General features: G+C 44.0%; 1 protein-coding gene across 1 annotated transcript; it reads right to left on the bottom strand.

Annotated features, from left to right (window-relative positions):
• Nucleotides 1–475: 475 nt before the first annotated feature.
• On the bottom strand, nt 476–17,571 carry UBE2L3 (ubiquitin conjugating enzyme E2 L3). The gene is made up of 4 exons (XM_069870699.1): nt 17,457–17,571; nt 9,518–9,613; nt 5,836–6,022; nt 476–3,262 (listed from the first exon to the last, which is right to left on the bottom strand). Exons 1-4 carry the CDS (start codon nt 17,481–17,483, stop codon nt 3,108–3,110), a joined length of 465 nt encoding a protein of 154 aa, XP_069726800.1. The 5' UTR covers nt 17,484–17,571; the 3' UTR covers nt 476–3,107.
• Nucleotides 17,572–25,763: the final 8,192 nt, after the last annotated feature.

Below are 25,763 nucleotides of genomic sequence, written 5' to 3'. Positions count from 1 at the left end.
TTTTACCTTACTTCTAACATTTACACTGCTTCCTATTCTAGCTGATGACTTTGCTCTGACTGCAGTTCTTGGGATGCCCCACACCAGCCGACCAGCAGGTGCAGTTGCTGCTGGCTGAACACTCCAAACACGACATCGGTCGTACCTGCCTTAGCTCTGCATGACTAACAAAAAATACCTATTTTGCAAATTCCGTATTTTTAAGAAAACAGAATTAAACCCCGATTTTTCTTTTAAATTCAAAGGAGAAATGAATAGCCAACTACTAAACGCCTTCTAAATAAGGAACCTTTCAGTTGCGTAAAACGTATGGAAATAAGGAAGTTTTTCAGTGGTTCTGGGAAAGCTTTAAAGACAACACCGAGTTCAAATTAAACGCACATTCCGACCACTACCTATGAACATCAGCAAACCAGGATACTTAAAGAAGTCTAAAACCCCAATCTCTCTGAAAAATAAAACCACATCACAAAACTTTTGAGAGCAATTTTTATTAGGGTAGCAGAATGGAATTGCAGAAAGCCTATACCAGTGCTCCTGGGCGTGGTTTCACCAGTACGTTGTTTTCATTTTGGATATTAACCTGCACATTTGGAATTCAGCATGGCTTAGGGAACCAGAGAGAACAAGAGCTTGATTTCCTGAGTTAACATAAGACTCCATACTTCGTTTTTTCCTTCTCAGACTTCAACCGCACAGCACAGTATTTGAGCTCTGTCTTTTTTCAGAGGGCTGGCTACAAACAAAAGCCATCGCTTGCTCAGGTTACACACGTCGTAGTTTAGAAACTGAACTGTGAAGAACACACAGAGGGGACCGATAGCGATATCTGTCTTCTACGCGACCTTTGCAGATGGAAGCTGGAGAGCGGGCAGAGCGCTGCTGCGGGTCTGTCTGAGCGACCGGAGGTCCGGGAGTTTCACAGCCCTTCCAGCTCCCTTCCCAGGGCCGCCAAGTTGCACCAATTCAATAAATGCAGATCAGACCAGAGGCTCACAACCTGAAAGGATGCTATTTAGTAGGAACGAGGGCAGCAAACTACAGCTTTGTTTTAAATAAAAAGAGAATTTAGCGAATGGCAAGTTTCCATGCCAACAGACATGATCGAAAGGTACAGTGACTCACGTGATGCGGAAGTTACACGCTTCAGCTTGACAGATAATTTGGCATTATTTTATTATGAATCTGAGTGAGCGTGAATGAAACAAAATCGGTACCAACTTTCTGCAAATGAAGACACAAAGATGTGAAAATCTGGTAATAGACAGTGCTCTCACAAGCCTGGAAACACTTAGGAAATGCAGGTTTCCGTGAATAAGGTGAGTGTGGTTTAACTTTATTTACCTGCCAAAGAATCTGCCTAAGAACACTTAAACATAAAATTCTTTAGCTCCCTCACTTATAAAAAAATTTACGTTCAACAGAGGTGAGGTACTGGGCTGTCACTGTTTACACTAAACCAGAAACAAAAGCCGGATGACAGGGATGAATGAAGAAATAGCAAATATACAAGACATTAAACCAAAGGAGACCTACCGCTCGACACACTAGTTCTGAAAGGTTGCAAAGGCAGAGGCTGTTAAAACTGAATTTAGGAGTACGGACAAGTGTCTGGGCAGGAGGGGTTTCCCAACTCAAGGTCCTGCACATCACAATGATATGTGCTCCCAGATACCCACGGATTTCAGGAGATAAATCTGTGCTGAAGAACACATCAAATTCAGCAGGTGGGGAAGAGGCGGCAGTTTGACTGTATGGCAGTTTGACTGTGGAGCTCTGATCATACTTCAGACCGGGGAAAAAAAGACAGGCAGGCAGGAGAAAAGCAACAGCGACACAGCAAAGGCTGCTCAGTTCTGAACAGAGAGGGCTTCCCGCAGCGCGTGCCCTCGAGCAACGGGAAAACAGCTCTGCCCCATTAGGTTAGAATGACAGAATGATACTTGAAGTACTCATTAGATCATCTAACCTGCACGTTTTAACACACAGAGCAGCAGCAGCACAGCGCACTCGATTAGAGGTTATTGCTTAATCTCGCTCTCGTACCACTGTCGCTAAGAACAGCGCAGCACTGGGGCTGGGAAGTGGCACGAGAGCCATCACGCAGGCACCTCCTACGCACTCTGATGGAGAAGTGTGCTAAGATGACCAGCAGTGCTGGGCTTTCAGATTTAATACCAAATTCAAAATGAGCGCTTCTAAAATACTGACTTTTAACTCACAGTTTACCACTTTGGTACCTCTTGGTCCCCAGTTTCTGAAACTCTTCTAAACGGGCTGCGATGTTGTGCTGTGCACGTTTCCCCAGCTGCTCTGCACGCGCATTAGGAACAGAAGTGAAAGAAGTTTGTCATCACATTCCACTACTCGTTTGTCACAGATTTTTTTTTTTCCAGAAGCAGGACGTAAGCCATATTTTAATTCAATGACGCACACAAAAACTTGGGTTTCCCCGTTTAATAAACATTTTGTGGTAACATCAGCCAGATTTACATAAGACCTGGACATTACTTCTGATTGTTTTTGTGGGATTTGTTTGTGGTTTTGTTTATTATGTTACAAACTGAAGTTAAGGGGAACTTGCAACAAGTCCCAGAAAGCACAGTGCAACATTTAAAAAGAAAAGTAAACAAAACTGCCAAACACTCAATCATTTTCTGCCAGAATTGGGATATTTTTTCTAAAACATCAGTTTGGGGAGGGGGATAAAATTCAATGAAGAACTAAATGAACTCAAGAGAGTGGGAACTGCAAGGAAAAATAAGAAATGACAGCCACAACCTTTTCAATTTAAGGGCAGAATATAAGTCTAAGATATTTTTGATAAATTCTGACAAGAAAAAGAAAACAGCATACTTTAAAGTATATTGAAGCAGTGATTTTTAAACAAAGAAAGCAGAACTAGAACATCTTAAATTTTAATCCTTTCTTTACAGGTTACCTAGCCCACTTTTGATTAAGAAAACTGTAGAAAGTTAGTAACAGCCACAAGTTAACACCGAAAGGTGGCACTTGTCAATTTTCCAGAGAGTCCTGCTTTACGGGGTGTCTCAAATGCACTGCTCCGATCTTCTATCATACGTTGCTGACATCAGTTGTGTCAGATTTTAGTCCACTGGTCGCTTTTCACCATATTTCTTTGTAAACTCTTCAGCATTCTTACAGAATTTTTTACGGTCCTTAGAGTATTCTTCAGCTAGGTCAGCCCGGAGGGGGTGCTCGGGCTGTGGATCATTCACCAGTGCTATGAGGGACTGGATTACTGTCAAAAGAAGTATAAATACCATCAGAGACTAAGATGGTTAACTTTTAAAAATCAAAATGTAAGCAGAATTCCCCAGTAAAAGAGCTTGAACTGCATTTAAATACATCCCCATAAATCTAGGGTCTTTTCAACAGCAAAGAGTGAATAAGCTATAGTAATACGCCAAGATTCAGTTCAATGACCATGAATGAACACCAGAAAATTGTATTTGTAAACAAAAGTTAACTTGAATAGAGACCAAAACGCACCACAAATTTACTCCCCATGTAACTGGCATCCTATCAAAAACACTCTCCTGTGGCTGAGAAAGAAACTGTTTCACACACACCTTCATCTGAAAGGGACTGGGTGAAGATGCAATTTCCATCATGTCAGGTGTGTTCCTAACATGTCACAGTGATGCAGGTGAACCTGGGCCTGCTTTTGGGAAGGGTTTTTCCCCACTATTTTTCTATGGCTCTCACTTCCCTCATAAACAAGACAGTTCTTCCCCCTGCCTTGAGCTGCCAACGACACCCGCCTGTCGATACACGGGGCCAACTAGTGGGTAAGCACCACAGGGCTCTCTTCACCCCAGCTTACAGTCATTTCATCAACATCCCCCTGTTGCTGACCACGTAGGAAACTCACACCAGTACCACCCCTGAGGATCCCTTTTCACTCAGTAAACACAGCTACAACACTACAGAGCAAGTGTTACTGCGTCACCGAGGTTATTAAACACATGAACCAGAAAAAAAAAAGCATTGTCATAGCAGGAGTTGCCTCAGTACCCACAGCATTTCAGAACTGCGCTGTCACAACAGCCCGGTTTAATATTAAGCATAAATTAATAAAAACTACAGCAAAAAATGCACCTTGAGTACATGAAAGGTGAGTTAATGATTTATGATAAACCTAATCTCTCCGCTTTCTTGACACCTGAATGATCAAAACCTGTCACTTTGATGCTGTACTAACAATGTTGCATCATTTCCTTCAGAAAGGCCCAAGCAGCAAAAAGACAGAAGTTCATTTTTCAGTGCAGAAAAGCGCTTGTGAAAAAGGAAGAGAGTGCAGCAGGGCTGTAACAGCAGTGTTGGAGGCTCAAACTACCACGCAGTAAGGAGAGACGTGGACACTGCAATGACCTCTTGAAGAAAGATTTAGGATGACAAGCAAATGACCACTAAACAGCAGAAACCAAGATGTGCAATATTCTGGTACCCAGGTTTTGTTCCAAATTCTGCTGTTAGCATATTTATTCACTCTCAGATAAAAAGGGAATCGCTGCTTTACGGGGACACACTATTCCCTGTGCACAAACAGTTGCTTCTGTAGCTGCAGCGAATGCCAGCTTGCGCTTCAACTCAGACATTATGTTGTTCCCTCAGCTGGCTAGAGGAGGCTCCTAAGAGTAGGACAATTGCTAAGGCGTTAACAGAAGACTTCTACACATTGCTTCCATTTCATCTCTCCCAAGGCTCTTTGTCCTGTTTAGTCTCGGATAAATCAACAACAAATTAAGATTTTCATTGATCTGTGGAGCAGGTTCTTGCTGCCACCTCTGTTCTCACCAACGCTCAACTGCTCCAACTTTCTGAAACAACTGCAGTTTTCCTATTTTGTCTCTGGGGCAAGACACTGCAAACCATGAGTGGTTTTATTAGTGTACAGAAATACAGAGGAGAAAGAAACCTTAAAGATACTTGGAAAAAAGATGCTTGGAAGAAGGGAATATGTTCTCCTACAGAGCAAGATACTTCGGTCCAGTGCAAGAGCTTCAGTGACTGAGAACCGCTGCTCATTTGTGTTTCATCTTATCAAAAATCATGCTGTTTTTGCAAGGATACTTTCTCTTTCTCTATGCACAATAATAAATACTTAATATCAAACTAATCATTACCTGCCAGAAAACATGAAATTCTCAGCCCAACAACCAATGGAAGCAACAACAAAAAAAACGTACTCAGATCCCACTCTCAGCCTGACACAGAACCAAAGGGAACCTTTTTTCTTTAAATATTTAAATTCTTACCCAAAGACATCCTACACAGCAAGCCTCACAGCACTGATCTTTGAAGAACTGAGAGTTAATTTGTGTAGAGAGCTCACGTGTTGTTTATGACTCCCTAGATATTTCAAACCACATGGTCCCCATGGTAGGGATTATAAAATATGCAAAGCCTTGAGGTTTCAGACCCTTTCCCTCCTAACACTCAGGAATCTCCTGAACACCTCTGCACTATAAAATCACCATTTGAAAAGAAACGCAAAACAACACCCACACAAATGCTGCCATCAGGGTTTCTAAGTGTGCTGAGGACACTACCTTGGTGAACTCTTCACCCATGAAGAGCTGTGTGGTTCCCTGGAGGTGCACGTGCCACGTACCTCACGTTCCACTAACAAAATGAGATTCCAAAAGAGCTGCGCACTGTGCTCACCACATGTGATTCACAACACAAACCTTACGACAATGAAAACACCAGAAGAGCAGAGGCCAGCTGACAAGCTGAAATGCTGCTGGCTTTCAATTTAAACACAACGCAAATTTCTTGGTACCCAGTTTTCTCCACAGGGAGTCCTACCTTGGTCAGTTTTGGTTGCTGGCTTCCAGTTTTCAGCACTAATTACTGGCAGACAAACCTGCCCCTTTTCATCGATGTTAGGGTGATAGATCTTTGTTTTAAATGTAATCTTAGGAGGTTTGAATGGATATTCTGCTGGGAAGTTGATTTCGATTCTGAAGGCTCCTTTATCGTATGGAGGATTGTCCTGCAACAAGAAGGCAGAAGGTCAACAATCTGGCATATTCTAATGGATACAGTTAAGAAAGATCGAAGTCTGGAGCATGCGTTATCAAATGCTTTATCAAACGACCTCTTCTTAAGGCACTCCCTTCCAACACATGCTGCCACGTCTGTGTCAGGAAACGCCAAAGCCTATTTGGTAAGAGGCAACACAACCTGTACAATGGCTGCATTCACCCTGGCAAAAGCAGGTCACCTTGTTCTGCTGTTGGCTGACATTTCTAGCACTAAGAAAGCACCCAATCCCATTTACCCCAAGCTCGAGGTCCTATCTAATATGTAGTTTTGTACCTAACTTTGCATTTATAAAAACAAACCCTTTCTGAGACACAAACAGGAAACCTGACAAGGAAAACTGTTTTCTCTCAACCCAGTTATTCACATGTCTCACAACATGGTGGCACAAACAGCAAAGCAATTTGATTGGTCAGATGTCCTGATATGTTCCTAGAACATTTTTGTGCTGACTACACAAAAACCTGCTCAGTGTTGGTTGGTACTAAAGATAGATATTCTCTGATGAGAACATTCTGAATTCATGTGCAGTTTTAGCACCCACTCTTATCAGATCATTTGTGAAGAAGCCTGATGAGAGAACCGTGAAGTACACAAAGGAGTTCTTCGCGCTGAAACAGAAAAAACAATGCCTAGAATCTCATTTAGAAAATGTGTTAAGACTATTGATTCGGCTTCAAATACTAACGGCAAGAGACAAAAACAAAGCATCACTACATTTAAAACTTATGAAAATAGGATTCTGCACTGCAAACAGGAACTGTGGCATGAAGCCTTTCCAAGCACTCTGGGAACAAGAATCAAAGGATGAGAGTTTTTAGTTCATGTAAAGCATAATCACACATTCTTCATTAGCAAAGCAGATCACGCCCAGCAATCAAACCCACTCCAAAAGTTAGAAAAGGCTTAACGATATCTGGTGGTGGGGAGTGGTCTATTAAAGTATTATTCAACAGAAAATATTTAATTTTAGTTTTATCCATACGGAATTGTCTGGTTGTGTGTTTCTAGGAAATACAGTCAAGGGAAAAGCAGCTTCAAAACCACCACTTCTTATCCAAAACCCTCTGAGAGTTTAACAAATAATTATTTGGTGGTGGTGACAACCAAAGCAGTTGGTGCCTCTGTCCCCACGGCTCACTTGTTCTCGCCTCCATCCCCTGCAATAACTGGTGAGGACGTTCAAATGGACCCAGTGCTCGGACTGCCTGTCAGGCAGCACAGCTCTGCACTGCAGCTCATTGACACACGGACCCTAAAGAAGCTGACAGTACCTCCAATCTCCTCCTCTGCTGAGCAAACCCTTAAAAACTAACAGTTGCACTAAAGCACAAAACATGGTACACACAACAAAAACTTTTAAAGCAGTAACTTTCACAGTAATTCTGTCTGAGCACTGTTAAAATACCGACCTTTGTGTCTTTCACATCTTCCTTAAGAAGCTGACCAAAATAATGCCTAGTTACAGACTTCAATAATCAGTAACTGGTCAGTCCCACTAACCTATGAGCAATCCGGCTGTAAAATCTAAGCGAGGACATTTTCTAAAACGGAAGCAGTGCTTAAAACTTGAAACACAAAACTCAGCAAAATAATTAAGCTCACAGCCAGCTCATATGTGACATTTTTAAGCCATCAACTTCAGCACTGCAATCGCTAAACAAAATATGCTAAGAGTAAAGCATCTTCTGTAGCATATCCAAAAATAAACATTATTCCTCTTCTGGCCACATACAACATGACACTTCGTTAATTACTACAGGAAGTACAATTTAATGACAGAACTCGCCCCGACCTACACCAGTGGTGAACGTCAGGTGCTTCCCTTGTAACAGGGCACACGACCAGCCAGAAGGCAGGTATGAAGTGGAGTTCACCACATCCATGTTCAAACACTTGGGATGTTGCGAACCTTTGCAAACCAAACACTGAGATCACACTCTGGTGACCAGAAACAGTTAAGAATAGATGCTGTACCCCACATATTGCTAATTCTAACAGCAATAAACACGTATTGTGGCGGCCTGCTTTATCAGTCATATTTACCAATCTTAAAATCTTCTACTGCTTCAAAGTACTATCAGAGTAGTAAACTGCTACACGTGAGCCATGAGTATCCGACTGGTTTATTAAAGTGTTCCATTCCTCAGCTCTGTCAAATCTGCTTGCTTTACTTGCCAAAGCAGCCTCTGCCACTCAAAGGAATTACTTGTGGAATATGAGTATAGAGAGGAGACTAAACACATTCTGACCAACAGAGCCGAGGCGCTGCTGAAGAGATGTTTCAAAGTTGTACAGTAAGAGACAGACTTACACTGGTTAGGGGCCTTCCAGGCAGCACCCAAGGAAAAGCAGAACCAGAGCCCTAGTGGCACAGCCTCTACGGCTGCAGGCTGAGCAGCAGCACTTGTAACAAAGGGAGCACAAGCTTTGGCAGTGGGAAATGAGGGAGGTGAAAAAACAAGTGATTTAAACCACAGAATTCAACATACTAGATTTCCTCTTCATAGCAAATCTCCCTCTATTTAATTAACATAGCAGTTATCTGCCTCTATGAAACATTCTCTTCAAAGACTGTAGTGCTTTAAGAAATTTAAGTGGGATTTTTTTTAGAATTACTTAAAAACACCCAAAACACAAACCTCTCTCTTTATAAAGTGCTCACTTCTGAAAACTCAAACCTTTTCCTTACATGAAACTTTTTGCAATACTCTTTCTCCTGGAAATACATCTAGTCAATTAAAAAAAAAATATTTTGGAGTAAATGAAGTTTTTCAGATTTTTTTCCTATGACGACATAGATTTTGTACTTCAAGCTTAACGTAATAAACTACATATTTCATTTGCTTGCCCCTTCTAACACCTGTCCAGGTCCCCAGCACCATCACAGAGCCCACAGCCCTCTGAGCCACAGGTGCGTGCGGGCCCAGGGCTGCCGTCCCCAAGCACCTGGGCAGGTACCGGCCAGAGGAGCTGCAACACCTTCAATTCCGTACGGATGTTGCTTCAGACTGGTTATACGAAATGCCCACCGACGTTACCAGACCGTGATCAAACAAACCACAGAAGACACTCAAATCAAACAAGAGGAGAAGATTATACTATTACCCAGGGCTACAGGAGGAGTCCGAAGAGAGATGAGAATTAAAGCCAGGACCACACTTCACTGCCCAGAGCACATTTGCAGTATGATCTAGATGAACTTAAGTTATATCTACAAATAACTTACTTCTGTACAAAGCCACAGCTCTGAGAGCCAGGTTTCACAATAATAAAAGAGATAACAATAAAATCTATAATAAATTATAATAAAAAAAGATTCTTGTTGGGGTACAAAAATGATCTAATGGTCACCAGCAGCACTACCAAGCTGTGGATTGATGGGATAAAAGTGATCCTTGCTTTGTTTTAAAGCTCATTAGAATAAGGAGCAGTCTATACTCACAGGAACAATAAGCCCTTGCCAGGTCAATAAATTAGCTTCATCAACCTGGATATTACGGAAGTTTTTCATTCCACATTTGCGGATTTCTTCAAGCTCCTGAAAAGCAAGCAAAGTGTAAGTTAATAACAGTACTAAGCCAGATGCTCATATTTATTTTTCAAAATGGTTAGAGGTCAACATGGGTTTCTTTAATGTTAAAGAAGCTCAAGGAAGCCTGAGGTTTTAGTGGTGGCATCCCACACTAATAAGAAAAAATTCTGCCCCTGTGAGAAGTAAAATTCTTGAAGACAATGGATCAAATCACCCTTATATTTTATACATCAGAAAAATATAAGAATGCCTTGTTACTACACCATTACAGACACAATGAAGTAGGAGTATTTAAGAAGTGCTTCTAAAAATGTTTTTATCTCTCACATACAAGTCAGTGCCTTTGGTAACAAACTCTGAACCACAAAAAGCATTGTAGCAATTTTCTGAAGGAAAATAGTGGTTCGGAAGTATCATTTTGTACCAGTTTTCAACACAGATAAAGACCTGGCCGATCATTTCAACTCAAGACTAACAGATTCCCTCATGACCAACTTAAATTGACGCTAACTCAGAAAAATATCAATCTAACCCAAACTAGCTTTATTTAGACCAGTACCACAAGAAGACAGCTTGATCTCCATTTTGTACCTGCAAGTTAAGAGTATGTACTAAGATACCTCTCTACAGCTGTGCCACTCTTGAACAAGGCCCCTTTCTGCACCAGTCACACCAATTCTGACCAGTGATCCAGGCTTTACCAAAACAAGCACTGATGCATTTTTAGGTTTAAAATGATGTATAACCCCAGTGTAGCAACTCTTTCCTGCAGTATTTAATAAGACCCCAAAACAAACACCTCAAGGTTCCACTTCAACTCCGTAACAATTACAGCCCTTTGCTGTTGAATTGAGCAGTTTATTTTTAAAGAGAACATAACTGAATTCAAATTCAAGTGTCACCCACAGTGAAATACAAAGCTTTCCTGGTGCTTTCAAAACTGAAGCACCTGCCTGTGGGTCTACTCTGGTTCAGAGAAACGCCGCTCACGCAGTGCTGACAAACAAAAAGGATGCGTTTTCCTGGTGTAAGTGCTGTACCATCCAGGGATTTTTCCCCCCTAAAACAACTCCGTTTGATCTTAGATCAAACCTTTCTGCATTGGACTGGCACAGATTTAATACATGGAGTAATCTGTTGCATAAACTCAGCATCACAATAAAATGCAAACCCAGGGGGAAACAAGATTTCCAAACGCACATGAAACAAACCCCACACGCCAGCCACACTTCAGAAGATGATCATTTACATCCCTGCTCACTGCACCCAGGAAAGCAAGAGCATCCTCGGAATATGGGAGTTTAACCTTGGAGTATCAGGTATTCAATTGATGCTCAACACACACTTCATAACACCAAACCCAACTGTTTAGTCTAGACTTGTAGATTAATCCCCAAATTCCACTGCTGCTGGATTTACACAATGTCACAGACAGTTTGGGCTTTTATTTTTAAAGGGTAAGAGGATTATTCTATTTCCTTAAAGTAGGAAAACATATAAAAGCCCCACAAAAATAATCCCATGAGATTCACTTATAGGGATAGAGAGCAAAGCAAAATACTCAAAAGAAAATAACTATTATCACTGCTATAAGAGCTCCCTCACAATCCCCGAAGCTGCCAGCGCGCAGTGTGTCTCGCACCTGCTCTGTGCACACAGCGCAGAGCCAGCACTGACTGATGCCTGGTTGACCCTTCCTGAGAGAGCCAGAGAACATCCAGCCCCGAGTGGCCTCTGGAGCAGCTCCTGGTAAACCACGGCTCCACAGGCTGTCAGGGATAAAGCCCATTTACACACTAGCTAGAATCCATCAAACATCAGGAACAAATCATGCTAATTAACCAGTACCTACTTAAACATGAATAAACATGCATCACAAGTGCCTTCACTTTAAAACAAGGGAAGGAAAATGGGTTTAGACAACAATTTTCTTCTTATCACATTAAAAAAAAGTGCACATAGGACAAATCTTCCCCATAAGGTCCCCGTGGGAGCAGTTTTCCTGCAGAAGCTTTTGGCACAGGTTCAGAAGATGGCATTACAATGTTTCTGGCCCAGAGAACAATTGCCCAGACACAGAAACAGGGAGGGCTCCGACTCTGTAATTCAGGTATGTTATTACGCTAATAAAACAAATTAGAAAAGCATGGCTTCACATTACTGGAAAATTAAACACCTACATTTTATAATTAGGTTCAGGTTAAAAAAAAATGGATGCTGAAATACAAAATGCAATAATCCAGTGCAGAGATTGTTACGAAACTGTAAAACTTTGCATGAAAGCACATAAAAGCTTGAAACAAATATGCAAATTGCTCCCCATCTTCCCCTCAGTTCTTCCACATGAGGGGAGAACTAAACAGCCTAGACAATCGAGTGACTACCCAGAAGTGATTGAGGACATCTTCCTCTTCAGACTGAAATCAGACGCCTTGGCAGGAGTTTGCTTTCGAAACCACAAAAGCAGGCCATCCCGGCAGTGGATCAGGACCACATCCATGCTTCCCTTCCTGCTGCTCCAGCTCCTGCCAGAGCAGCTGAAAGAGGGGCCAGATGGGCACAAACCCCAATTCCCTTCCCCAGACACAGAGGTCACGGAGGCCCGGCTGACCCTGGCAGAGGACTGGGGGGGACCACACACTCGGGACAGTTTCCAGTGTATAACAGGAATTACTTTTCTCTCCTAGAAGCGTTTAAGATTTCACGTGCCCCTCCAAAGTAATCAATTCTCTGTTAGGCTTATTTACAAACAGCTTTTTTTCATCCTGTGACCCCCCCCCCACCCCAGGGCAACACGGTACTGGCAGGCCAGGCAGCCAGGGCTTTGGGCTGAGGGCATCAGCGATTTCGCACCCACAATTTAAGGGTGGGAGCAGGGAGGCCTGTAGTGTTGCTCTGCATTTTTCCTTGCAACTGCCAAACCCCATAATAAAGACTCAACTGCCTCAAAGCTACAGAGGCAGACACAACTGCAGCATAAACACACTGATAAAAAAGTGAATGAGATACTAAACACTTCGAAACAGCAGAGAGTAAAAGTTAACCCTCCATTTTACACAGGCTTGAGCAACTCCAAAGGGACAAAAACTGCTTTACAAGGTACAAGGATACAGTCCAGATATTCATTTCAAAATAACACTTAAGGAGCCTGGGCAGACAGTAAATAGATTAATTCCTTTCTTGTCCTCCACCCCTTAATTCTGTCAAGTAATGTAATTAAAGGAGCACAGGAGTGGTGTAACTCAAGGCTGGGAGACTGCCATAAGGATTTCCGTCAGCCTCCATTCCCGACTCCGCTATCAACCTTGCGTGTGACCTTGGTGTGTTGGTTTCCCTGTCTGTAAAACCGACATGTCTTCTTTCACAAGGCCTTCTCAAGATGCAGTATTTGTCCTTTGGATGTGTTCAAAGAAAGCGTTACGCAGCAAGTGAAAGGGAGAATATGTTCCAGTGGTGCTCTCCGATGGCAGTCCCAGTACACACCACCCATCCTGGATTATCAGTAACGAGATACAATTTTGATTTTCATTATTGTGTAATTGTTTGTGCTGTCCAAAGCAAAATCTAAATATTTGAAATGAAAACTAAGTGGCAGCTGCTTAAAATGTGCTAAGTACATGAAAAAACCTGCAACTGCAACTGTTTTGCCCATGTATCTTTCAAGTTTTGGGACTTCTCTGAAAACCCAAGCCAGACAGGAAAACGCAGCACAGAGAAACACAGGTAGAAGTGCAATCCAAGAACACAGGAACGAGTGTAAGAGCTTGTACTGACTTCAGTCAGCTCTCCATGGAGCACAAAACGTGCTTAATGCACAAACAAAACCAAGTCTACTGAAGTACCTCTAAACCCTGTTTCTTAACTGTTTACCATTTATGTTTACTTGTTTATAAATACATTCTCTACCAGAAGCCTGACAAAGGCAACAGCTCCAGGACAGGAATAAGGAACTGGCCAGTTCTACTTGATGAATCTCATACAGGGCAGAGAAATGTTAAACAGATTAATATCAAAATCAATTAAAAAATCAAACAAAACCAGCCAAAACCTCAAGTAGATTCTAGCTCTTATAAAAGCTACTGTTAAGTTTCCATTGCAACATTACAACCCTGTATATTCACATGCCTTTTATTCACTGCGCGATGCTACTTACTGGCAAACTATCTTCATTTTGTTAGAAGTCCTCTTGCTAATTCTCAGTTTCAAAATGGGAAAATGGATCATTGTTCTCACTTCTGCACAAGGATACTCACCACTCCCGGCACCACATCTCCCCGGCTACTGAGAACAGGTGTCTGGATAAACTCAGAACTGTTTTTCAGGTACCAAGGTTGTTCACAACCCCTTTACTTGGAGGTCTGTGGGAGGTACAAGATGCTGGGGTGCTGGAGATGGCTGGCCACCTGCACAGGGCACCAGGCCACGGCCTTCAGTTTGGATTTCACCTTGGAGTTCAACAGTTGCATAAATGTTTGATTCTGCAATTACGGGAGCAGTGTAAAACCAGTAATATTAAAATAATTGCCTAAGTATCTCATTTCATATGTGAAGTGTTGGCTACTTCTCAAATATATTTTCAATTTTTCATACTAAAGAGCATCTGAAAAACAGGAAACAAAGGCATTGATCCTACATACTCCTTGGCTCCAGCAAGGGAGCAGCTCCACAGCAGGGATGGTGCCACTTGCTCAGCTGTCACCAAAAAGCATCTGCTACAGGTGCAGCTCAGTCCCACATCATCACTCCATAGATACACTGTGACTGTCCAGTGCCAGAACAGCCACAGCCGCTCCCTTCCCCCACAGCGCTCCACTACAGCTCTTGCACGGAAGGTGCCTTGCTCTGCATTAGCAGGTGGTAACTGTGAAAACGCTTCACCAAAATCTCTGGTAGATCTCCTGGAGATCCACCTTCCCAGTCACACATACTTGGAGACAATGTGCTTTTTATTAGAAAGGGTTTTGAAGCAAAGTAGTTCCCTTAGAAGAGAAGCTTTAGAGCCTTTCCTAAAAATAATTACTCCATATTCGCTGGTTTTTTAACCGGAGACATGGTCCATAACAACGTATCCTTGACAAAGACTGCTTTGGTCCCACATTTCACATTCCATGAGGAGTCGGGATGTGACGACTGTGGCTCTTTGAAGAGGTTGACGGTGGCTCATTGATGAAAACTCCACTCAGATGCTGCTGGAATATGATTCACTAGCTATGTTTAGGTCTCATTTTTGCTAACCTTGATTTTTTCGTGAATCAGCAGAGACAACTTCAGTCCAACTCCCTGATGGTACAAAGCTCAGAAAACCAGGCAATAAATAAGGTCTTTGGCCTAGGGAATGTAATTTGCTGAAGCAGAGCCTAAGATATAAAACAATCTTAACCTGACTTCATGATTAAAACTGAACTTTAAAAGTAATGGCAAAACCTGCAATACTTCTTTCACAAAGAGGTTTACAAATTGGAGACAGAAATGGCTTCCACAACCTCAAAAGGACACTCAGGAAAGGTGGGAACTGTACTGATATTCCCAGTTTCCTGCAGGCAGACAGTGTATTATGAATTACCACGTGCCATCTCTTTGAGCCACTGTGATTAACATGAACAACTATGATGCATGACAAGTCCAGAAAAATGCAGTACTTCAAAATGCTGGCAAACCCCTAAGGAGGTTGGAATTGCTTTATGCGACTTATAAAAGCTTCAAAGTTTGTTGTCACTTACCGAAGGCAAACTTGACATTGAGCTCAAAGGAGACACAGTTAAAGCTTATCCTAAATTACTCCAAACATAACTGAGTGATACACTTAAAACCTCTATTTCCTTATATAGTGTTATAATCACTCCTCTTTCTATGGACCTGGGATGAATGCACAACACACAATTCTGTATCAGAAAACTGCAACAGTGAAAGACTTTTTAGAGTGGATCTGGGAATTCTGAACTTCATGATATTAGGTTGAGGCACATCCAAGATTGGACCCCCCGAACCTCACGTTGCAGCAGCCCAGATTGCACCGTCAGTGCCAGAGCTCCACTTTGTTCCTACAGAGATGAATAGCAAAACTCAGAGCCCTTTGGGCTGACTCAAATCTCCAAAAGGCAGGAAGGTAGATGCTCGTTTAGCAGCCTCCCAAGCTGCGTGATACAGCACCTCGCAGCTCAGGAACCGGCACCAAAACGCATGCACCATGTGCAGCCCACAAACGCCAGGAAAGAAAAATGAAAGTAAAAATGTAAGAAGAGATTCTCGAGCTTCCTTCCTACACCACCCCTTTCAAAAGCAACTGCCACACCGATTTTCTAGAAAAGGAGAGGTTGACAACATGAACTCCATTTTTATGGCATTTTAGTGAGAGGTTAAAGCACTAACATTTTAGAAATATGGTTGGAACTGGGGCAGGCATGAAAAGCAGGAAGCACTGCAGCTATTTGGAGCAATTTTCGTTGCCTTTCAGATGTTTATGTTCCATTTTAAATTTAAAAAGAAAAATAACTGGAACTATATCTTCTTCCTACCACAGCAACAGTTATGTCCTTTTGAACATTAATGGATTTTTTTCAGAACACCTGCCTTACAAAAAGATAAAAGGTACATGGTGGTTTACTATCTGACACTAAGGGGAACCCTACTGGAGTTTAAGGCAACAGACATATTGATTAAGGCACTAAAGCTGTGATAAATTATAACACCTGTCAAAAACGAAGCAGAACAAATGCCATCTCATCAGGATCCTTAAGGACGATTAAAGATTTACACCTCCTAATTTAATACACATGGATGACTCTGCAGACAATATATTTATCATTTAATTTTGGTTGCTCCACAGCACGTTTAGAACAGAAGGAGCCTTGCAAAAGCACTGCTGGGCTAATGTTGTCTGCTGAAATGACCGAGGTATAGTGGTCAATTATGTATAAATATGTATAGTGTTAATTATGGTTGGACTCGATCCTGGGGGTCTTTTCCAACCTAGTGATTCTGTGATCTGCACAATTAAGGAAACGAAACTTCAAACTCTGCCACCCAGTGAATTCCCACACCTATCTGGGGTCCCCGCCCTTAAAAATCGGATGTTCACAGGCTACGTTTAACAGAAGCGCCCTTCTACGCGGCCAGTTCTCGCGCACAGTCGCAGCGCTCCCCACAGGGACGGGTTTTAATAGAGCTCGCGGATCGCCTGCCGGAGGGGGGGCCCTTCCCCGCCTCCCGCGGGACTCGCCCGGGAAGTTCAGCGATTTACGGGGCCGGGGCTCGGCGCGGGGGGACAAATTCCACCTCGCTCTGCGCGCGCGTCTCCAACGAGCCGCACGGCGCTGCCGCCGGCAATGCCCGGGGCGGCGGTTACCGCCCGCTCCTGAGGGAGCCCCTCGAGGAAAACGCGGAGAAACGCGCTCCCCGGCTTATCGCAAAACGCCCCCTCCCCACCCCCGGGCTCGAACTCCCCCGAGTCTCCAACAAACGCTGCGGGGACACGGCGGGGACGCGCCCGCGGCGGCGAGGGAAGCCCCGACCCCGGGCCGCTCCCTCGCAGCGGGAAGCGGTTCCTCTCCGAAACATAAAGGGCCGTATCCCCGCGGCCGGGCCGAGCCCTCCCCCCGCGGGCGGCGGCGAGCGGCCCCGCGCTGCTTAGTCACGGCGGAGCCCCCGGGCCCGGCCCGCACGGGGCCCCTCGCGGCCAAGGCCTGGGGCCGGCGGCTCCCTCCCGGCCCGCGCCGCTCCCCGCGGGGAAGCCCGCTCGGCCGGGCCGCGGCCGGGGAGGCGCCCCCCCGCTCCCGGAGCGCCGCCGGGGCCGAGGGCTGCTCACCGCCACCCGCCCGCCGGCCCTGCCCGGCGCCGCGCTGCCTCCTACCTTCATCAGCCTCCTGCTGGCCGCCATCTTGGCTCTGCTGCTGCCGCCCCACAATGCATCGCGGCGGCGGGCAGGGCGCCGGGGCCGAGCTTCCTGGGGCGGTGGGCGGGGCAGGGCGGGGCTCCGCTCGGCTGCGTTCGGCTCCGCTCGGCTGCGTTCGGCTCCGCTCGGCTGTGTTCGGCTCCGTTCGGCCGCGCTCGACTCCGTTCGGCTGCGCTCGGCCGGCGCTGCGGGGACGGGGGGGTGGTCCGGGCCGGCTTTGGGGCTGATGTGAGGGCTGGAGCAGCTCTGCTGGGATTATCGCGCTTACAACTTCTTTTCCAGATGTCTACGAATGTGAAAAACAAGCTGCCTCAGGTGTTAACTTGATTTATTTCCCCAAACTCTATTCATGTCTTCGTCTCCTCTTTATTTGCATAATTTTCCAAGAGCATCACATGTCTTTGAGTGTTCTCTGAAGGCTTTTTTTCTCCAAATAGAGCTCTTCAGGCCCTCGCCTGTACCTGCACGGAGACACGCAGCCGCCGCACACACAGACAGCACCAGAAGCACCACGGGGAATTCTGCATTTACTACCTGCAATTTTAATCCCTGACTTTATAGGTTGTAAGAGAGTGTCAGAAGTATCTGGGATAATTATAAGATAATCCGCATTTCCTTTGACAAGAAAAAATACCACCCACACTCTAACTAGCAATAGCCCAGGCAGTTGTTAAGCAGTCATTGTTGCGTGTGGCTGTGCTCACGGATTGCCGCTTCGTGTTGAAATCCTTCACTGCAGCAGCGCGCTCGAAAGGTTCACACAGACCTGGGCACATCTCGCTGCCTGCTGCCAGTATCCTAGATCCTTCCAGTGCCCTGTGTCAGACGGGATCCTGAGCAGACCCTGTGATGCTAACGCCGATGCGTGTCTTGTTTATGAACGCTGCCTGTGCGACCACTGCTGGATCTTGCCTGGATGCCGCTTACTGGCAGTCATGATGTGCTGTCCTGTCTTCAAGAAGTGGCAGGAACTTCCTTTCAGGCAGGATTTCATCAATTTGGGCACAGGAACAGGCTGCCCAGAGAGGTGGTTGAGCCAGCATCCCTGGAGGTCTTTAAAAGAAGGGTGGATGAGGTGCTGAGGGGCATGGTTTAGTGGTTGACAGGAATGGTTGGACTTGATGATCCTGTGGGTCTTTTCCAACCTGGTGATTTTGAGGTACTGTGAATTATACCTCTTACTTTGCTGTTAGCAACAAGACTCAGGTCATCAGTTATACTGACTCTGCATTTTCTAACCTGTTTTTTGGCATGGTTTCCAGGTTGTGTCCAACATTTTACTCAAGAATTAAGTGTCCAGAATACAGGTTTTAGTTTTTACCCTGCCTTTGAAAACTTTAGAAAAGAAAAATCTCCTTGCTTATTACTGTTATGAAATGGCCATCTGAAAGGAAACAGACAGACTCACAAAAACTGAAGGGGAGGAGGAGAGAGTAAGATAATTTTCCTGCTGTATGAAACCTTGGTACCCCCACATCTTCCTTACAAGAGGGTCAGTTCTGTAGACATCAAGAAAAATACAAGAGAATTAGGGAAAGTAAAGAGAAACGCTGACACAATAATCAGGAGGGTGCAGAAGGGCCCATATTCAGAAAGGCTGAAACAGCAGGGGCTCTACCACCTGCAGAGAAGGCTGAGAAAAGACAGGATTTTGTAAACCTTGATCATAAAGGCAGTGTCTAAGGTGAGTACAAAGTTGTTATTTATCAGATCTTACAATATTGGAATGAAGGTGTGCACAGCAAGACTAGCTGGGCGAAAGACAGTACCTTTTTTCACAGCAGGTAATTAATGTCTGGAACTCCCTACCACAGGCTGGAGGAAAGGCAACGGTCAGCAGGTTCAAAATGAAACTAGTCAAACTGGGTAACAGGTCTATGAACAAAGACAGTAGGCATGCGATCATCCTCCAACATCTCTACCTGATGCCTAGTCATCATTTTGGATGCTTGGAGTATGAGATGAACAGACAGTGAGTGGGCTTGCATGCTGGCTGCCAAAGAGAGCATCCCCTACTGCCCTGGACAGATCTGGAGGAACCTCTGGTCTGGTCTTTAAAGCAATTAATTATGTATGATGATTGTTATCTGACATTTGTTCTATCTGGTAAGTATCCAGTGTAAGAATTATAAACTTACTGTCTTCCTCCTGTGTTTTGTACATCAAATACTTTATACCCCTTTCCTCTTGAATGTGATAATTCTTCACTGTTTATGAAATTCTAAACACATTAAGTCCCCTTTGTCTCCAAGAAAAAAAGGAAAGGGAGGTCTGTTGATATCCTTTGTCCTAACAGTGACCATAGAACAGACTCCAGCTCAAGATAACATGGCACAAGCCCAAGTACTATGGATATGCAAGCTCAGGACTGATTTCTTTCATTTTTAACTTGGTGAATTGCTTCCCTTTCCATTTGTGATCACGTAACACCTAATGGACTGTGTAAGAACTTGCATATGTATTAAAGTCATGTTATCACTGTGGTTTGAGCTGCCTTGTAATGAAACACAGCAGCACAAAGGAAAGGGTGAGCCTGAAGCTCAGCCCTGGTCAGCACAGCCCCAACAGGCACAAAGCAGAGAAAACAGAGAATTGCCCAGCGGGCGAGAGCTCAGCTCAGACCTCGGCATCCCCACAGCTCCTCGGTGCTACAAAACAATCTGAAAAGCATTCTCACATAACTGTACTGGCAAGGTTTTAGTAGAAAATACTTTAAAATAGCTTTAATCGTAAAAATACAGTGTTATTCAACAGCAACTGTTTAAATGTGCTGTAGGAAACCGATGTACAGCTGGCAAGGGGAAAGTACAAAGCATTACAGCAAATATACTATGAACTTTGTCCTGCAAGGATGTGAGTTTTCTATTCATGCTGCATTCAGCACCTATAAGCCTGAGCCACGGATAGGGTCCCATGGTGCTAGAAACTCTGAATATCACATTGGAAAGGTCCACTTCTCACTGAAAAAAGTGAGAAGCCAGTGGTGCATCCTTCTCAGAATAACCCAGGAGGCAGGACAGCTGATGAACAATGCTGTTTCTTGGAAGATCATTTCTTGGAAAACCATGCAGGTTATAGCAGATATTGCGATTCCTTCTCTGAATGCAGAGACCAGGCAGGTCCCAGCACCTCAGGAGTTGCTCCCCTGCCCCAGTGTAAGAGTTTTAGGTGGCCCTGCGGAGTTACAGGGCAGGATATGGTAACAAACACCTGACCAACAGCTTTGTGGATAAATTGTTTATCTCTAAATAATGGCACAGTAACAAATACTAATCAGTTGTTTAATTATCTAGATTGAAACAACAGCAAATTCAGTCATTCACCAATACTGGGCTAAACAATACCCAGACTTGTTAACGAACCACCACATCCCACCTCTGCTCCTGCTCTGTGCTGGCTCTGTCCCCACTGGGCACAGGGCCTGATGCCGTTGCCTGGCACCAACTCTGACCCTGGCCAGCAGCTCTGCACCCACACGGCTGCTCCCTCCCTCTCCAGTGTGATAAGGAAGAGAAAAGGAAGAGCAAAAGTGAGAAAGCTCTTGAGTCAAGACAAAGACAGTTTAATAGGCAAAGGAAAGAGGAAGGAACAACAACAAAAAAAAAGTCTGGCCAGTAGCCAGACTGAACCTCAGTCTTCCCAGCCAGTGGTCTAGAAAATACTGTCTTTCCCCTGAAATCCACAGTGCAGAGCAGCAGAAACCTGCAAGGGTTTAAAAGATGCTCACCTCTGGGGGGAAGGGAACTGCATGGAATTTCTTCCAGACTGAGGGTGATGATTTGGTGCTGCGTGGCTTGGACTCCCTACCAGAAACAAGGGCAGATGGCAGCAAGTCTATGGAGAGAGCAGCACGCCTGCAGGAGGGCAGTGAGAGGACTGCAGAGCATCCTACAAGACCTGCAGGGACTGTGCGATGCCCTCCAAAACACAAACCACTTTCTGAGAAAGGGAAGCAGCTCAAGCAAAAGAATGCTAAACTACTTCCACTATAAAGCAATGAGAAAAAAAAAAAAGGCAACGAGACTTTTAGGGTGATCAGGTCCTTCCTTCTTTCAGAGGAGGACACTGCATGAGACAGAAGAATTTGTAACAGACAAATGTTCCTTAACCCTAGAGTCTAAGACAGCAAGCCGCAAAATTTGGACTATTCTTAGCTCGACATAGCTATGACACTTTTGATGGCCCCACTTCGAGCTTCCCCCAACTACTGGAAAACAAAGTTTACAGCTTTTGAGTCCTGGATGGGGGACAGTTCTTCTGAGCAGACTAATGGCAGGGGAGGTCCCCTCTGGTGTGACAGGTTTCAAAGGAAGAACTAAGGACAGCTGTGCCTCCAGAGCCAAGCAATTTCCTGCAGAATACAGATCACAAAGTGGGTATTTGCAGCAGAAGTGTTAGTAATGGAAGAAAAAGGGATGGTTTTGACAAAGAAATCAGTGTCGCTGTGTTGGCTGTTAAAAGGAGGAGACACAAGAGATTCCTCTTAATCACGAAGCAGTACCTTATCCAAGAAATTTCACTCTAATGAAAAAATTTGTAAGAAGGGTTGTTATTGGCCACGAGCCTCCACTTGTGCAAGCTGTGCGGGAGGAGGTGCAGAACTACAACATTTATGTAGATACTAAATGCAGTTTATGTAGCCAGAATGTGAGATTCAGCTGAAAGACTCAAGGAGTGTTGAAGACTTGGACTTCCAGCACTGGAAGTACCCTGATGGATTATCCAAGAGTTCAATATTATGAAAAACACTCTGTTCTTCAACCAAGAGAAGAATGTCCCATGCAGTTGTTCTCACTAAATTCAACTTTATGCGGAAGAAACCTCAGAAACGTGTATTCTTTAATTAAAAAAATAACCAACAAACAGCAAAACTTTCTTTGACTTCAGCTGTCCACACACAAATGTCTCTTCCCTATTAGGTGTTCATAGTTTATACCTGTATTTAGCAAATAAAAAGAGTGAATCATATCCTCTTCAAATTGAACTAAGTAGTTTTTTTCATTGACTTCTAACATGTAGAATTAACGCACCAATTCTTTTCTATCTCTATATCTAAATACAGACATTTGTACCATAAATACATATGTCTTAACTGGTACTGCACAAAGGAGCGACTGCCAAAGCCATTCTTCTGCTAAGACATGAATTAAATACCTTTCTACACTATAAGGACTACATTTACTCAAGGAAAAGGTTTCCTTAGTACAATTTTAAAAGGAAGAATTCTGTTCAGCTGGCACTAAGGTATCCGTTTCTGCAGCAATCCCAAACTGGGCTTCATGACACAGTGTGGTTCGGAACGCTCCACCCCAGAAACGGAACTGTATTTAATGCGAGGGGTTTGGTTGGTTGGTTATTGTTGGTTGGTTGGGTTTTTTAACACCTGCAATGTAACAAAGAGAGACCTGAACTTGAACACAAGGAAGGGACCGGGTTATAAGGCTCGAGGCACTGAAAAGCAGAAGTTCAGAAGTGCTTTTTACAGGAAATAACTCCAGAGATTGTTTCCAGTCCTTAAACCACTTTGAAGCTCCCTTGCTACCACAGAGTCTGCTTCACGGGGACTGAAAAAAACAGTTTAAATCTCACCACCCTCACTGGAGAGGGAGGTATAGGGACATCCTCTTTTACTACAATAGACTTCAGTAAAGATAGCCTGATACAGAAAGGGTGGAGGGAACTGCCAACAGTGGTCCACAGCTAGCAAGGGTCCTGAAGATGGTCTTGGGGAAGTCAGGAGTGTAAAAAAAAAGGGGAGGAGGTACTTGGGACAGCTTGGGAGTGGCTTCTGTGCCATTTGTAGGGAAGCCATGGGGATGGCAGGAGAAACGTGTTTAGCAGCACCGGCTGGGAAAGGGGGAGGGCATTGTACAGTTATCAAAAGCCTGGCTCAGCTGTACCCTTATGGATCAGCAGCACAAATAAGGTCAGATACCAGCTTGCAGCAACTACCAGGAAAGCAAGCCAGGTGCTATTTTGTTGAGCATTTGCTATGAACCGGGCCTGCCTGCCACTGCGGAGAGCACATCCTGGCTCATCAGAGACTGCACAGAGCGGTGCTGAGCCAGGGTGAAATGGAACATAATACAGCCAGAGATGCAACAATGGACTTGCCAGCGGCATCACTAAGCACAAAGTTATCTCGCGTATTACCATCTGCATGTGAACCACAAATTCATGGCAAGATCAGGCAGATGAAGGACAAAGATGATCTCCTTTGGCAATGGACTTCAAGGGTGTTGAAGGGAGAACTGGCAGGTCTTGCACCCCAGGAGGTGCTGCTTTTAATTAAAACAACTGAAATTTCCTGAAGATGCACAAAGCCAAGCTAGTCAAAAGGACTCAAAATACTACAAAGGCAACTGCATTTTCACAGGGAGATGGCATTAGATGACTGCATATTATTTTCATGTCTAATTTCTGTGTTTAAATAGGCCCATAACCCCCCACTTCTATATTAAAGGTGTATTTCATTCACATCCAGATTTTAACCTGAACTGTCTAGGGGTAACAGAATGAACCAGAATGGTAAATGTGTTTTTTAATAAATAAACTTTGAAGAAAGGTATGACCTCTCAGAAACCACACTTCCTGCACAAAACCAGAGAAAATGGCCTGTACCTGTTCCCTCAAAACCAGAGTCCCCCCTGGTGGGGGAATGGCTCTGCCAGCCACTCAAAGAGCAGCCTGCAGGGTGGCCCATAAAATAACCCCCAAAATGGAGCCAGAACGCCCATGCTTGCCTCTAGAGCCAAGCTGACACAGGTTGGAGATGCACAGATAAGTGTCCTTCTCATACAAAGTGAGCAGCACTTCTCTGATCTTAGCTCAGTTACCTCTGGGCACATTTGATGGAGCAGACTCTGTGAATAAAGCAGCATTAAGCCAAATCCAGGTTCCAACAGATTTCAGTATTTAAAAAACTCGAACTTTGTTCTAACCAATGAAAAGCTGGAACGGCATCCACTTGCAGGGGATATATTTTACCCCTGACCTTTCCTGCACAGCCCATTTTGTTCCTATGACTGAAGCACAACTGGTGCTTGCTATTCAAGCCGTCGTGTCCACGTGGAAGGAAGAAGTGGAGCTGGCATTAGCAACTTGCTGCTTATTTGTAGAGTCAGCCCTGTGACGATAAGACAGATCCCAAAAGCAGGATTCAGCCCTCAAGGATGGCGCATTTAGAGCTTGCTGGCTGACAAAAAGATTAACCTATACTAGGTATGCACCTTCTTCATGGCATTCCACGGATACGTCTTCACCCCTTATTGCCCATAGGAAAAGACGTGGTTCTTCACACTCAGAGGAGTAACAGCATTTAACACTTGGTTGCTGGCTGTCCCTGCTACATTCTGCCAGTCAGCTACCCTTCAAAAAAAGAGAAGTGCAAGAGGATCCCTAGTGCACAAGATGAGTGCCAACTTCTGCTGACACTTCTCATAATTCGTAGAGCTTCAGTTATTAAAAATTAAAGCATATTCCAAATCATAAGTCACCTTCATTTCTGGTTCTTCTTCACTAAATTTTGTCATACGTTTCCTTCAGAACACACTAGTAACTTAGTTCAGAAAGTTCCAGCACAACAGGGTTTGGAACTGATCTGGGAAACAAACAGAGGACCAAAAAGTAGTCCTAGTTTCTTTACTAATGCTATTCACCCCAAGATGAGAGCACATGAAGAAAGTTCTTAATGCTTTGAATAATCAAATCACAATGAAGGAAACTCATCTACATTTTGAAACAGACTCACCATGGACTGCTGATGGTCTGTGAAAGGGCTCCTGGGTGACAAGAAACACAGTAAAGACAAAAATTTGTTTTCAGCAGCATTTACGTTGCATTCGATAACAGAAAATTGTCCTGCAAATTCTCCCAGAGATCCCTTTTACTTACCTTACCTTTGTAAAGAAAGACAAAGATTCCAAGGAGGACACAGATTCCATAGTTTATGGCTCCTAGAAATTACCTGCCAAGTGTGTAATGTTAAAGTGATTGTCATCCATTAGGGTTACAATAAACAGCATGGTGGAAAATTCAATCTGATTAGCTTTTCTAATGAGCTGCAGGAGGTTGTGGAGGCCGGAGCAGAAGAATCTTAAACATTTCATCACTGATTAAAAACCTGCTTCTGAATTAATCAGATAATGAAGTGCATAGATTTAATGAACCTAATGCTGATTAACAAATTATTAGTGATCCTTGTACATTTTTGGCAGGCTAAACACCTTTTTTCCAAGATTCCCTAAAGCAGGAAGGTCACAAAAA

The sequence above is a fragment of the Phaenicophaeus curvirostris genome, chromosome 17, assembly GCF_032191515.1.
Source record: "Phaenicophaeus curvirostris isolate KB17595 chromosome 17, BPBGC_Pcur_1.0, whole genome shotgun sequence".
Classification (NCBI taxonomy): Eukaryota; Metazoa; Chordata; class Aves; order Cuculiformes; family Cuculidae; genus Phaenicophaeus; species Phaenicophaeus curvirostris.
This window is presented reverse-complemented; position numbering and strand designations above follow the sequence as displayed.

Excerpts from the sequence above, each read along its gene's own strand:
- UBE2L3 (XM_069870699.1), bottom strand. The coding sequence starts at position 17,483 with ATGGCGGCCAGCAGGAGGCTGATGAAG. Across the intron at positions 9,614-17,456 it reads CCAGCAGGAGGCTGATGAAG|GAGCTTGAAGAAATCCGCAA; the intron begins GTAGGAGGCAGC and ends CTTGCTTTTCAG. Across the intron at positions 3,263-5,835 it reads AGCAACCAAAACTGACCAAG|TAATCCAGTCCCTCATAGCA; the intron begins GTAGGACTCCCT and ends TTCTTTTGACAG.